Genomic DNA, 13,323 nt, shown 5'->3' with positions numbered 1-13,323 from the left:
CAGACATGATATAGGAAGGCAACAACAAAGAAAATAAATTTGTTTTCACGTTTTAACATGATAAGCTGATGCTGTAAGACTGAACAGCAGAAAAGAAAAAAACAGCAACCCAGAACTCTTGTTTAGACTGAGGAAGGATGATCTAGAGAAAGTACAAAGGAAGTACTCAGTGAGTCATTCTCTTTGCCCAAGCCATATATAATGGTCACAAACCACTGAGGAATAAAGTATCAAAATCCTTAGTTTCAATCATATTTTTTATATTCACCCATCAAATTTCCCCTGTGATCCCCAGAAGAAAGAACTACCAGCTGCTATATATCATTGAAAGACAAATAATACTTATTTTTTTGAGAAAAAAATCTTAGCATATAAGGCCACAATATCTGGCAGAAAAATAAGGTAAAATTGTAAGTAAGGGCTTGTACAATAACTGATTGGAGACACTGATATACATACAATACTGTAAAAATTGTTAATCCTCACTGAATTAATCCACCTGATAATTCTTTATAATAACAAACACAAAATCAACTATTCTCAGGTCCCTTCTTACAGCTTAGCAAAGATTTTATGCAGCATGAAATTACTAGGAGTAAAAGTTTGCCAGGGTGCTGTATTGAGGTCTTATATAGCTTTTACAACATGTACTACAGAACACGTACAGGGCGAGATGAAGTAGTATCAGAAATAATCAAAAAGACGTGTCAAAATAAATGAAGAAAATACACTTGTTGATGTATTATCCTTATTGGGCTTATTTGACTATTTGGCCACAAGCCCAATCCTGCAAGGGGCTGATCAGGCTAAAGCACCTGGCAGGATCAGAATCTACATACTGAGAGCTGCATTGGGATCTAATATATCATTAACCATTTTTTGCACTCCCAAATACCTGCAATGAATGGATATGCAAAATTAAAATGTTAAGATCCAACTTTTCTTTAAAATTAATGAAGGGTGAACCTCAGCGTTTTGGAGGTCTGGATAAATATCCAAAAGCTTGGACATTTATCTGAATCACAGGTTTGGAAACCTTGTGAGAACTGGCTTTCATGCAAGATTGTCCAGCAGGTTCTGGTATCAGTATGGATATTTAGCATTTTGATATCTGCCCTCTTCTGACTCAAACAAATGTTCTGACCCTGCACGCGATTAGAGGCTGCAGAATTGGACCCAGAATCCATTGGAGTGGCAGACACTCAGTATGCTATTCTTGTGAGGTGTTGAGCACTCTCAACTTCTGATGAAGCCAATGGGAGCTAAGGACGCAGAGTGCTTTGTAGGGGGCACTCAGACCCTTGCAAATTTGGATCATGAGTCAACATGAAGAGCAGACAAACATTTTATGATAAATAAAGTAACCAACATTTTTGTAACCTCAAAAGGAGGTTGAATTTGGTCCATGTTTTAGGCATATGTCTGGTTGGTTTTAGGTTTACTGATCCAGCTTGTCCAGTGTTATATTAGATTGGTTTCCTTTCTGAAACAATAAAACTAATAAAACTGATTGCCACTGCCTCTAAGTTACAAGATACAGCAATGGCCTTTTGTGAGCAGAAAACTTGCTCGGTTGCAAATTCTTCTGGCCTCTACTGATGTATGTACAGACATTTCCCCTTTCCCTTAAAGGAGATAAGGAACAGGAGTAGCTGTTGCTATGGAAATGAAGAGCTATGCAGACCAATCTGTAACCCAAAGGCGATAGCCATTGGAAAGCAAAATGTGAGCTAACAAAGCGTGCATTAGTATGATGTAATTATTTTAGACAATACACTCCGTCTAGGAACATAGGAACCGCCTGGCTGAACCAGGCCTGAGGTCCAACTAGTCCTGTGACAGTGGCCAGTACAAGATGCTTCAAGGGGGAAGGTATAAGAACCCCAGTATAGGCAGATGTATTAGATCCCATCTTGGTCTCTAACAGTTAGAGACTGGCTTAAAGCCAAAAGCATGAGGTTTAATATTCCAAAATTGTTTTAAGAATTAACTATAATAAATCTAGATATTCTTGTTACCCATATAAATGTCCGATCCCTTTTTGAATTGTACTAAGGTCTTGGCCTCGGCAACTTCCTGTGGCAATGAGTTCCACAATATAATAATGCAACATGTCAAATAGTATTAAATTTTATAACTTTTGAATTTGTCCCCTTTTAATTTTATTCTCTGATCCCTTGTTCTTGCTCTGAGATTGGGAGAACAGAAGCTCCCAATCTATCTTCTTTATGCCACTCATTATTTTACATACTTCTATTTCCTCTTATTCATCTCCTGCATTTTACAGTTGTTTAAAACTAATAAAACACTTCACCTCTAATTAAGGCTACTACCTGTCTGTCTGTTAAGCTTATTAATTCGTTGCTATTTAAACAGGGGACTGAATAAGCAGTAGCTTCTGGTTTTTAGGCTAAAACACATCTTTGACTTGGAAGGTACATCAGACCTCTCAACTGATCTCAGTGAGGCATGAAAAAAATCTTTCCCAGAGTTAATTTTCAGTTTACAAGACAATTTCTGAAGACAAGCCAGGTCCTCCCAATTTAAAATCATTTAAATAAAAAGCGTCTAACTGTGACAACAGATGCAATGCTCTGACTGTTATTTATGGGGCATCTCAAAATTGTGACCTTCCCAGCACATTAATACCTTCACTGTGCATTTAGAGTAAATTCTTACCTGTCCCCCTTTTGGCTGGTACCGGATGTTGTCTGTCGATCCAATTTTGGATCTGACATTCTTGAGGTCCGGCAGAGGCTGGTTAATAAGTCGTAGTTGCTTAGGTGTGGCTGGAGATTTTGGAGGAGTGCGTATGATGGCGACTTTCTTCTCAGTGGGCACCAATATAGCAGACTTGGGAGTGCCTGGAGTATGAGGGGTTCTGGAATAGCTTGGGGTCCCAGGAGTGCCTGGGGTACGGGAGGAGTAGCTGGGTGGGGTACCAGGAGTGATGGCAGTGGATCCAGGGGTAGTGGGCGTAGAAGTGCCACTCTTTCCTGTCCTGCGAATTGGCTCCGATCCTATATTGAAGACACAACAGCGTTAAAACCATATGGATAAATCGCTCTTTTCTTCATATTGCATCTCCAGAGACTATGACACCTATAATTGTAAGTAACCTGAACCAAAGCCCACCAACTCAATGGACAGACCCACACTGACTTCAGTGGGCTTTTGGATTAGGCATTAATGTATCCTATATAGTGGAGATGGTTTCGACTGTAAACTTTTGAACAGTAGATTTCAAATACATGGCTGCATCTGGTCATGTACCATAGCTAGTAGCTTTGTATCTACAGTAGAATCCAGAGGGTAGATCCTCAGCTTGTGTAAACAGTCATACCTACATTGACTTCAAAAGAGCAATGATCGTTTACTCCACCTGTGGATCTGCCCCCAGGTAATTATTGTTCTATTCGCGCAAGTATCAAGGTAATTATTACAAGAATACCTCAATTATTATTTAATCTACACCTGGAATAGAGGTCATACAAACAGCATCAGCCAAGGCATGAACTGTCCCCCCCGCCCCCCTTCACCTCAATAAAGTGTTCACTTTAAAGCTTAGTCAAGACAATTGCAATTCTAAAATTATTAAATTAGGCAGCAAGGAAAAACCCCGGAATGGAGTCAGAAGTCTACATTGTACTCCTTTCCTTGCTGTATGGACATACATCCTTGGCTTCCACCGAATTTTCTGGGGAGTCCTCTTAGATCAGTCCCTTTGAGTGCACTAACAGCCAGTGAAGTCAAAGGGACTCATTCTATTTATGTCACCGGGGACGGATGAGACCCAAGGCACTGGTACTCCCGGAGCTAAGGAGAAAGCCTCTTTGTTGAACATGACACACTAAATGGATTAAGCACTCTTTACTCTCATCTCTGCTTCTCCCAGATTGGGCTCTTTCTCTCCCGATCAACTGTCGATCAGGGTTCTCTCACTGCACTGACTATGCAGGAGAGAGAATGGGATTTTCCTGCCTCCCTGCAGCCTTTATTTTTTATTCCTCAGGTGTCCATCCCTTTTGGCAAACACACTCTGGTATACGGCTGCCCCAGACAGGAGGATGGGCATGTTGTTCATTTGCTGCTATGCCAGCCAGGGGTCACTGTGCACTGAGATGGGGCTGCACTTTATCCTCGATACTCAAGATGGGATTTTCAAAGGATTTTCAGTGGGATTTGGGTATCTAACTCCCTTTACATAACACATGAACTAAGGGTTGTCCAATGAAATTAAAAGTCAGCTGGTTTAAAACCTACATAAGGAAGTACTTTTTCATGCAACACACAGTCAACCTGTGGAACTCACTGCCATCTGATGTTGGGGAGGCCAAACATATAACTGGGTTCAAAAAAGAATTAGTTCATGGAGGATAGGTCCATCAGTGGCAATTAATCAAGATGGTCAGGTATGCAACCCCATGCTCTGGGTATCCCTAAAACGCTGACTGCCAGATGCTGGGAATGGACAGCAGGGGCTCGATCACTCAAAATTGCCCCATTCTGTCCATTCCTTCTGAAGCAGCTGCCACTGTCAGATACAGGACACAGGACTAGACAGACCATTGGCCTCACCCAGTGTGGCCATTCTTATGTTCTTAGGCTTCTTTGAAAAAAAATGGCTTCTGAAGAGGCAGAGACAGAAGAATTCTTGTGGGACAGGAAAGTACCAAGCCAGGTTCTGAGGCTTGAGCTGAGTGCTAGACTGGCAAGGGAGGATGTCTGGAAAGAGGGGTGGTTACATTTCCTTGGTTTTAGGGTAACTTGTTTAGATGTATGGTTCTATAGATTTGCTTCTGTGCAAACAGGTCCCCGCTTCAACTTCTGGAAATCCTGGCTGGTAAACCCTCTGGATGAATTAAACAGCACACACCTTCCATTGTGTCTTTATTATTGCTTTCTCCCTTGTGCTCCAGGTACAACACAAAGATGGCAGGAGCTAGAAGCAGCCCCCTTTCTGGCTTGCTGGCTCAGCCTTTTATACTGCTTGCTTTCTTCTCCCTGCTACCCAACTGGTGAGCTGATGATTGGCTCTCTACAGATACAAGTGCTCCTGTCTAACCTTCCAAACCTCCTCTTACCTTAACCACACCCAGTACACTGGGTGCTAAGTGCCGGCTTCTATAATGTCCTGTTTATAGCTGCTAACAGCACCATCACACCCTGATAAAAACACCTGGCTGGTTAAGTGCTGTGTCTTTCTTCTGATGAGTCACCCCTATAACTTACATACAACTATTTTTAGGTAAAGCTTCTTTCTGGCGTGGCATTAACTAAGCACCAGGAGACCATTAAACCAAAACAACAAATTAACTAATCTTGGGTATTTTATTAAATAAGCCCCCCATTTTCATGCCATCATCAGAATTATTATTTTTTTAAAAAATTATACTGCTCACAGTGTGTGTGTTTCTTTTTTTGTTTATAAATGGTCTCTATTAAATGTGTCACACAACTGGGAAACCCACACGAAGGGATTTTTTTATACAAGAGAAGGGCTTCAACTGCAGCCCTAGGTCTGAGCAACCCAGACTTTGGGAAAGGTTGGTTCCACAGCTGGACTCAAACCTTTGTCGCTATATTGGGTCACAACAGCACCCCATATCTGAACATGCCCAAATTTGGGGTCCAGATCTCTGGTCCCAGCTGTACAACTCAGGCTGACTTTTCAAAGGCAAAGACAAGGTAGGGATGGATGTAGCAAGTGTGTGAAATATATAGCAAGGGTGGGCGAAGACCCCAGGAAAGTTAGGTTGCAGAGAAACATACGGGTAGTCCGTCGTACTGAAGAGGAGATGGAGCTATTGAAGGAGAAAGAATTCTCATCTCTGTCTCGGTCTCCTGATATACCTCTCCGAGTGGGGAGGATGGAGGAAGGTCTTGGTAGAGAGGAACGCTTTTCTGGACTCTTGGTTATTCCATCCTGATAGGAGCAAAAAGGAAAAAAATCGCTTTACAGTAAACGTAATTATCCAGATTGTGATCTCTCACTAGTTTAACACAGGAGCCATCCCATGGTAGCCCCATGCAACTGAGATCAAATGACACCCAGTTCCTTTACATTTCATGCAGGAAACTCTGATGAGTCACTTAAATCCCTTGGGATTTACTGACTCTGGGCATCTAGCTTTTAGATTGACTGCCTCATAGGGGAAGACATTTCAAAAGTGCTCAGCGTTGGCTGAACTCTGCTCTCACTGAAGTGAATGGCAAAACTCCTTCTGACTTTAATGAGAGCTGAGTTCGGTCAATACTGAACCCTTTTGAAAAGCCCACTCTAGATTTTCAGTTTGCCTAAGACTATGCTGAACAATCCAGCAAACTCATTTTTAGAAGGCTCCTTAAATGTATGGTTGTCTATTTCAGGGGAAACTCCCCTCTGTTTATTTCCAAACTTCACTGAATAGACCCTGAATATATATACTGTTTCACTGATTTGACCAAAAATGTATCAAGGCTGATTTTGCTCCCACTGAAGTCAATGTCAAAACCCGATGTGAGTTCAATGGGGCAAAAATGGACTCTTGGAGCTTGATCCAAATCCCAATGAAGCCAAATCTGGGAGTCTTTCTATCCGTTTCAGTGAGCTTTGGCCCTTAGTGAAAGAGGAGTTCTGGTTAGGAAGTCATGGAACAAGAAATCCTGAATACTAAATGAGTGTAAATTACAAACTTCCTGAAAGTCATGTTGGTGCTGCTGTCCTTAGCCACTTACATTTATTTTATGACCAAATTACACGGGGGCTAGCTACTCTGCTTTTGTAAATAGGCGCAACTCCACTGAAGTCAAGGGAGCTGTGTCCATTTCACCAAGGGTGGAGCTGGCCCTACATGTATAACTTATGGTTTTTGAAGTGTTGTTGTAGCATATTAGAGAGACAAGGTGGGTGAGGTAATATCTTTTATTGGACCAACTTCTGCTGGTGACAGAGACAAGCTTTTGAGTTTACAGAGCTCTTCTTCAGGTCTGGGAAAGGCACTTGGAGTGTTACAGCTAAATATAAGGTGGAAAAGACAAGGAGTTAACACATGTTGAAAGAGACCATTCCAGGTGAAGTGGGCAGTTAACACTTCTACAGTCATAGGACAAAGGAGAGTTAGTGGTATAATTTATGTCATTTATGATACAGCTGACTTTATCCTGAAGAATCGGTAATAATCTCCTTAGTTTCTATACATGTTGTGTCAGGCTCTAGAGCCTGGAGACCAAGTCTTGGGCTCTAGAGCCTGGAGCCCAAGTCTCCTGCCACTGGATCTGAGTAACTCTCCAAGTAACTTCACTGAAGCTTTGTCTACACTACCACTTTTGTTGGTCGAGGGTGTGAAAAAACACCCCTCCTGAACGACATAACTTTCCCCGACAGAAGTGCTGATGCAGACGGCACTATGTTGACAGGAGAGGCTCTCCTGCTGACATAGCTAATGCCGCTCGTTGGGGGTGGTTTAACTCCTGCCGGCAAGGAGAGGATACATGGGAGATGGTAGAGTGGCACAGTTGTAGCAGTATAGCTGTGCTGCTGTGAGGTCTACAGTGTAGACGTAGCCTGAGGCCCAGTCTACACTACAGACCTATATCAGTATAACTATGTCACTGAGGGGTGTGAATGTAGTTATACCAGCCGAACCCCTGATGTAGACAGCGCTAGGTCTACAGGAGAGCTTCCCCTGTCGACATAGCTATTGCCTCTAAGGGGAGAAGAATTAACTATGACAACAGTGTAGGAGCGTCTTCACTTAGGTGCTACAGAGGTGCAGCTGGGCCACTGTATGTGACGACAAACCCAGGTAACTTCACTGAGACTTACTTAGATTCAGCAGGGAGAGAATAAGATCCACAAAATTCACCTGTGCCCCTCTCTGAGCTACCTCTCTCTAACTCTGCTACCTTACCTTAGCATCTGATTTTGAGTATGGCAAGCAGTCTCTTGGGCCCGCCGAGGAGGGCCGTACAAGGTAACTGTCTGTATCGAGAAAAGTAGCCCTTTTAGTAGTTAGTGAGCAAGCTGAGCTGGGTCTTGGAGGAAGCAATGACTTCGCTCTAGACTTTGAGGCAGGAATCTTTGACAAAGAGGAAGTCTAGTCACGAGAAAACAAACAAAAGAAACATACCATGAAGCTGAGCAATGAGACGAAAGGAAAACACATGCAAAATGGATAAATGAAAAAATGCCAAGCTATGAATTCAACTTCCTTTTTCCAGCCAGCATATGTAAAATTCTGAGACACACGTGCAAGTCGGTATTGTAAAATGCAGCATTTGGCTCTGAGATAGCAGCTGACTCTACAGGTACATCCAGACACGGTTCCCAGCTCAGGTACACGTACACCTGCTACCTCTGTTCAAGCTAGTGCCAAAAAACAGCAGTGTGTGTGCCGGGGCATGGGCAGTGGCTCAGGCTAGCTACCTCAGTATGCATCCCAGAGGTCGAGTGGGATTGTCCTCAGGTGGCTAGCCTGAGCTGCCGGATGTGCCATCACATCCACACTGCTGTTTTTAGATACTGGCCAAAGCAGAGCTAGTAGGTGGGAATCACCTTCCAGATGCTTTGTGGACATACCCTAAGAGGGGCCTCAATACAGCCCTCCTTTTGTGTAGATGCAAGTTCGCCCCCTCTATTAAGTGCAGACGCAAAGGCTAGTTCGTAAGCGTTTACGGCAGGTGGGAATTTGCAGGACCAAAGAGAGCCTGCTTGTTTAAAATCGAGTCCTGTATATGAAGTATCTCCTTCTCTGGCAATGTTCCACAATAAAAGGTTAGTAGGGGATTTAGAAAAAAATTGAACGGTACGACTCAAAATGGGGAAATGACTTGATAATAACACCTCTTCTACCGTATTAGCCCTTGAAATCCAGGGTAATATGCAATATTCGGTACTCATTACATTTCCTTAGAAAGATGATCAGATTGTGAGCCCCTGGCTGAACATTGGCAAGCAGCGTCACAGCTAATTCCACTGAAGTCACTCGGACTACTTGGCTTAGTAATGCCTCACCAACATAAGGGGTTTGCAATCTGGCTCTAATTATTTTTCTTAAAGGGTATAAGGTATAATGAAAAAGAATAATTGGAAGCTATTATCGTGGCAATGAAGGCCTGATTCTGCAACACTTTACTCACACAGAGGTGAAATTACTCATGTGAGCAGTCCCAATGGGACAACATATGTGTAAGAGCTACTTAGCACAAGCAAGAGCTGCAGAATTGGGCTCTTAATAATGCATAGTAGGACTGAAAAAATCATCTTTATCAGTAGACACCATAAGAAATCAGGGTACCGTAAGTTATATCACTTATGAAACACTGGGTCTGAATCTTTTTTCCCTACTCTCGTTTTATACTGGTGTAGCTCCACCGACCACAGTGTAGTTATTCCTCATGTCCACCAGTTTAAAAGAGATCAGAATCAGGGATATTGACATTGCTTAAAACAATTTTTAAATTGTGAAATGAAATAGAGGAATTCCTGTACAGCTTGGGAATGCTCTAAATTCTAATGCCTTCTCATGGAAACAGCTATCATTTCAGTCCTGCTGCATTATCAAACTGGGCCTCTGTTGAAAGTATCGTTAATTTGGCAGCCTCTATTGTAGGAGATGAGCTCAGTTCAATGACTGGAGATACTTTAATATGGTGAATGTGTTTCTAAAAACACTGCTTTTATGTACACATATTCTGCATTGTGAAATATTTATTATTTTGCTATCTGAAGTACAGGGAGGCATATAGCTGATCAATGGCACGTCTGCTTTAAATACAAAGTAAATAACTTTCATAAAACTGTTCCATCGTAGTGAAGTGTTCACCTAGTTAGGCATGCCTCCGTTTTTGGGTGCCCAACTTGAGATACTTTGGGCCAGAGTTACAAAGGGTATTTAGGTGACTCAAGATGCAGAAAGTCAGTGGGAGTTAGGCACCTAACTCACTTAGGCACTTCTGTAAAGCCACTAAACATCAACTCATGTTTTTAGGCATCTAAATGCCTTTGCAAATCTGGCCCCTTGTGCCTGATTTTGAGAGGGTTGAAGACCAGCAGTTTGGGTCCCACGGTACTTTTATACCCTCCATCATTATAGTATCTGACCATTTCTGTGACTTCTGAGCACCTCATAAAGACTAATACATTTATCTTCACAACACCCTTAGTAGGTACAATATTAGAGCTGGGCAATGAAGGCATAAGAGGGGCAGCATCTGCCTCTTTGCTCATACTGAGTAATATCTCACTCCATGAGTAGCTGCATTGTGTAAAGCACATCTAATTTGGATCCCAAACACAGCCAGGACAGGGTACTGCAAAATATCTTCCTGTCTTTAAAAGGGTACGGTAGTTAAGGAGAAAGGATGGTCTTGTGAACCACTCTGGGACTCAGGAGGTCTACGCCTCACTCTGCTACAAACTTCCTTTGGCACTGTGGTGTGAGGTACTACTTAGCATGAATAAGGGTGGCAAAATGTGACCCAAAAAGATTAACTGAAATACGCACTGGAGCCCAACTCAGTGCTTTATCTGCAATATCATCCTCTCTCCTTGACTGTCCAAGATGGGAAAATATTTTGCAAAATCCTGTCCTATCTGTGTTTGAGGGCCAAACTGAATGTACTTTTGCTTTCGAACAAATGCCCATTGAAGGCCATATGCTACCTTCAGTTTCTGGCAGAACTCCTGCTGCTGGAAGGGCAGGCTGCTTATGTGGGACCGAGCAGTATGTGGCCCTTACAATAAGAATGACCGTTTTGCAATGGTTAAGAGATTGCCCAAGATGAAACACAGAAATGTCATTTTATACCAGAAGCCAGCTAGGGAAGGGGCCGTCACAATGCATACTTCCTAATATGAATTAGCCAATGTTCTTAACACACACCTGGGAGAGGGACATGATCCTCCCCAGCAGGGTGGAACTGCTTAGCTTTTCCTGAGCACTGTTCAGAAGTACAACATGTACATTACAGTCCGGTATTAAGGCTCTGCAAATGGGCAACGAGTGTACTCAGCTGCAATTCTACCTGACACGACAGCTGGAATGGAGTTGGGAAACTATTATGAGAAGGCCACTTTGGGAGGGTTGCGCAACACAACACACAGTGAAGCAGGAGGGAAAGCAACAGTAATAGGGGATAGGTGCTTGAAAGGTCAGGATGTGGACTGCCCCAGGGAATTAGGAGAAAAGGCAGAAGGTGGGAGGGGTATTTCTGGAAGAGGATGCACTGGGGACTGAGAAGGAAGACAATAGTGGAAGCAAGAAGAGGATAGATTTCAGCTCTTTGCCCTAAACAACTGACAGGAAGAAGAAAGAAGATACAAAGACAGGAGACAGACCCAGAGGAAGAATGCACACTGCTTGTTTGTGCCAGTAGCTCTCCAAGGGCACCAAAGGCTTTGGCAACAAGCAGATACTAACTTCTGCTAAGGTGACTATAGACATTTACCTCAGAGGAAAACAAACCTCGCTGTTGACCCAAGCAGGAAGTCAGTATATGCATTGTGACCTATATTTCTGAATGTTTGACTGAGAAATATCTACAGATCTCTCAACAGTGGCTAGAAATGGGCCAAAATTGTAGCACTGGATCAAATACTCATTTGGGGAGAGTTCAGAGCTGGATTTGGATCTAAACTGGCACATCACTCATGATGGCCACAAATTATGTAAGCTGTTGCCATCATCTTCAACATTATTGATTACAATATCATCTATTATTATGGGCTAAGCACTGACAGTGTGGTTAGCACGTTGCATGGTCCCTGCCCCAAAGGAGCTTACAATCTATGTAGACAGACAAAACAAATCGGGCATAAAACACACTGTGAGATCCAGGAGTACGGTTCAATCTTGGAGGTCTTTGTTGTGGTTGTTGTTCAAGAATGGGTGAGTCACCGGAGTACTACAGTTGTGAGCTAGCACATGTGGACTTCTTGGAGAAAGAGTTACACAGTGGGGATTTGAAAGAAAATAAGTTGGGCACCTGGAGCGCTGGGATGGGAAGGGTATATGGGCAACATGTGAGAAGGGCGGGAGAGAATGACTAAAGGGGAGGTGGGGCAATACTCACTGGCGGGCTGGAGGGAGTCAGAGGTGTGGCGTGGATGACAGCAGAGATGTAAGTGGTGGTGTAGGCTGTGCTGAACCTTGAAGGTGAGGACGGGAAGTTTGACAATTTTGTTTAAACCTAACATTCTAAGATGGAGAGTGGTCCAGGACATGACCTCAGCTAAGCCAATCAGGAGGCACATTTGTATATGAGATGTCATTGGTTAACATTTTCCAGAAATCTGTGACCTCTGAGGAGAAAAGCAATAGAAATGAAATGACTCATCACAAGACTCTTTTCAGCCAATCATGAGGCAGGATTTTCTTCTTGCATGTAACAATCCAGCAAGATAACAACAGTGGCCAGATCATCAGATCAGGTAAATCAGTGCAGCTCCAGTGCGCTCCAATGGAGCTATGCTGATTCACACCAGCCGAGGGCCTGGCCCTAAATGCTTCACAATATTAAACTTTATTGTAACTCAGAGGCTGTGTGTCAACAGTGGATTGAGGGACTGTCTTTTGTTATATGTTTATACAGCACCTAGCACAATGGGGTCCTTGTCCATGACTCCTAGATGATACAATACTACGAACAATACATAATAATAAAAAACCATTATCAAAAACTATATAATTATCTATTTTTGTAATTCAGGTGCTATGCAGGGAAAGTGGCTGTAATAAAAAAACGAATATGACAAATGAATTCTAAAGGGAAGGCACAGTTATCTACTGAAATTAAAACAAAACCACCCGAGACAGGACAAAAAGGAGTTTTTAGAAAGATGAATGACAAGAGGAGTATTTTACTCACTGAAAGTTTTTCCTTTGCTTGTTTAAATACACCCGGAGCCTGGTTTGTTTCACCACCAGCCGCTGTTAGACCCAAAAACAAACAAACAAACAAACCCCTGATGGTTAAAAATAATCATTTTGAATTACAGGACACCTTCAGTATAATCAATTGTCTTTTAAACACCGTGCAAAGCAATGATCTGGTGAATTACTGTATGCAGTATACGCAGCTGCCTTAAGAAATAAAAGAATACACGTTACCATATTTGTGATAGTTACAGTTAATCTATTAATTCTAGCCAGCAAATTAGAATTATGTCCTCCTCTTCCTAGTGGTCTAGGATTGAGAGCCAAGATTTTTGAGGAGTGACTTGTGATTCTGGGAGTCCAACATGGGACACCTTAAAGGGGCCTAATTTTCAGAAAATGCTGAACAATTGCCCTCTGAATATCAGGCCCCTTTAAGGAATCTCAAGCAATCTCACTAACCAAC

At 42.6% G+C, this 13,323-nt stretch overlaps 1 protein-coding gene across 23 annotated transcripts in view; it reads right to left on the bottom strand.

Moving 5' to 3' along the window:
• The window catches only part of MAP2 (microtubule associated protein 2), a 341,589-nt gene that overhangs the window by 30,849 nt on the left and 297,417 nt on the right, over positions 1 to 13,323 (bottom strand). For 15 of the 23 annotated variants that reach the window (XM_073306664.1, XM_073306661.1, XM_073306670.1 and 12 more), the window contains 4 exons: positions 12,850 to 12,911; positions 7,893 to 8,078; positions 5,773 to 5,926; positions 2,680 to 3,020 (listed from right to left, as the gene is read on the bottom strand). In XM_073306664.1, coding sequence (XP_073162765.1) covers positions 2,680 to 3,020; positions 5,773 to 5,926; positions 7,893 to 8,078; positions 12,850 to 12,911 — 743 coding nt within the window. The remainder of the gene's footprint in view (positions 1 to 2,679; positions 3,021 to 5,772; positions 5,927 to 7,892; positions 8,079 to 12,849; positions 12,912 to 13,323) is intronic. The other 8 variants (XM_073306672.1, XM_073306674.1, XM_073306675.1 and 5 more) reach the window with 1 other exon arrangement.

This window comes from Lepidochelys kempii, chromosome 11 (genome assembly GCF_965140265.1).
Source record: "Lepidochelys kempii isolate rLepKem1 chromosome 11, rLepKem1.hap2, whole genome shotgun sequence".
NCBI lineage: Eukaryota > Metazoa > Chordata > Testudines > Cheloniidae > Lepidochelys > Lepidochelys kempii.
The sequence above is the reverse complement of the archived record's forward strand: the minus strand, read 5'-3'. Positions and strand labels throughout refer to the sequence as shown.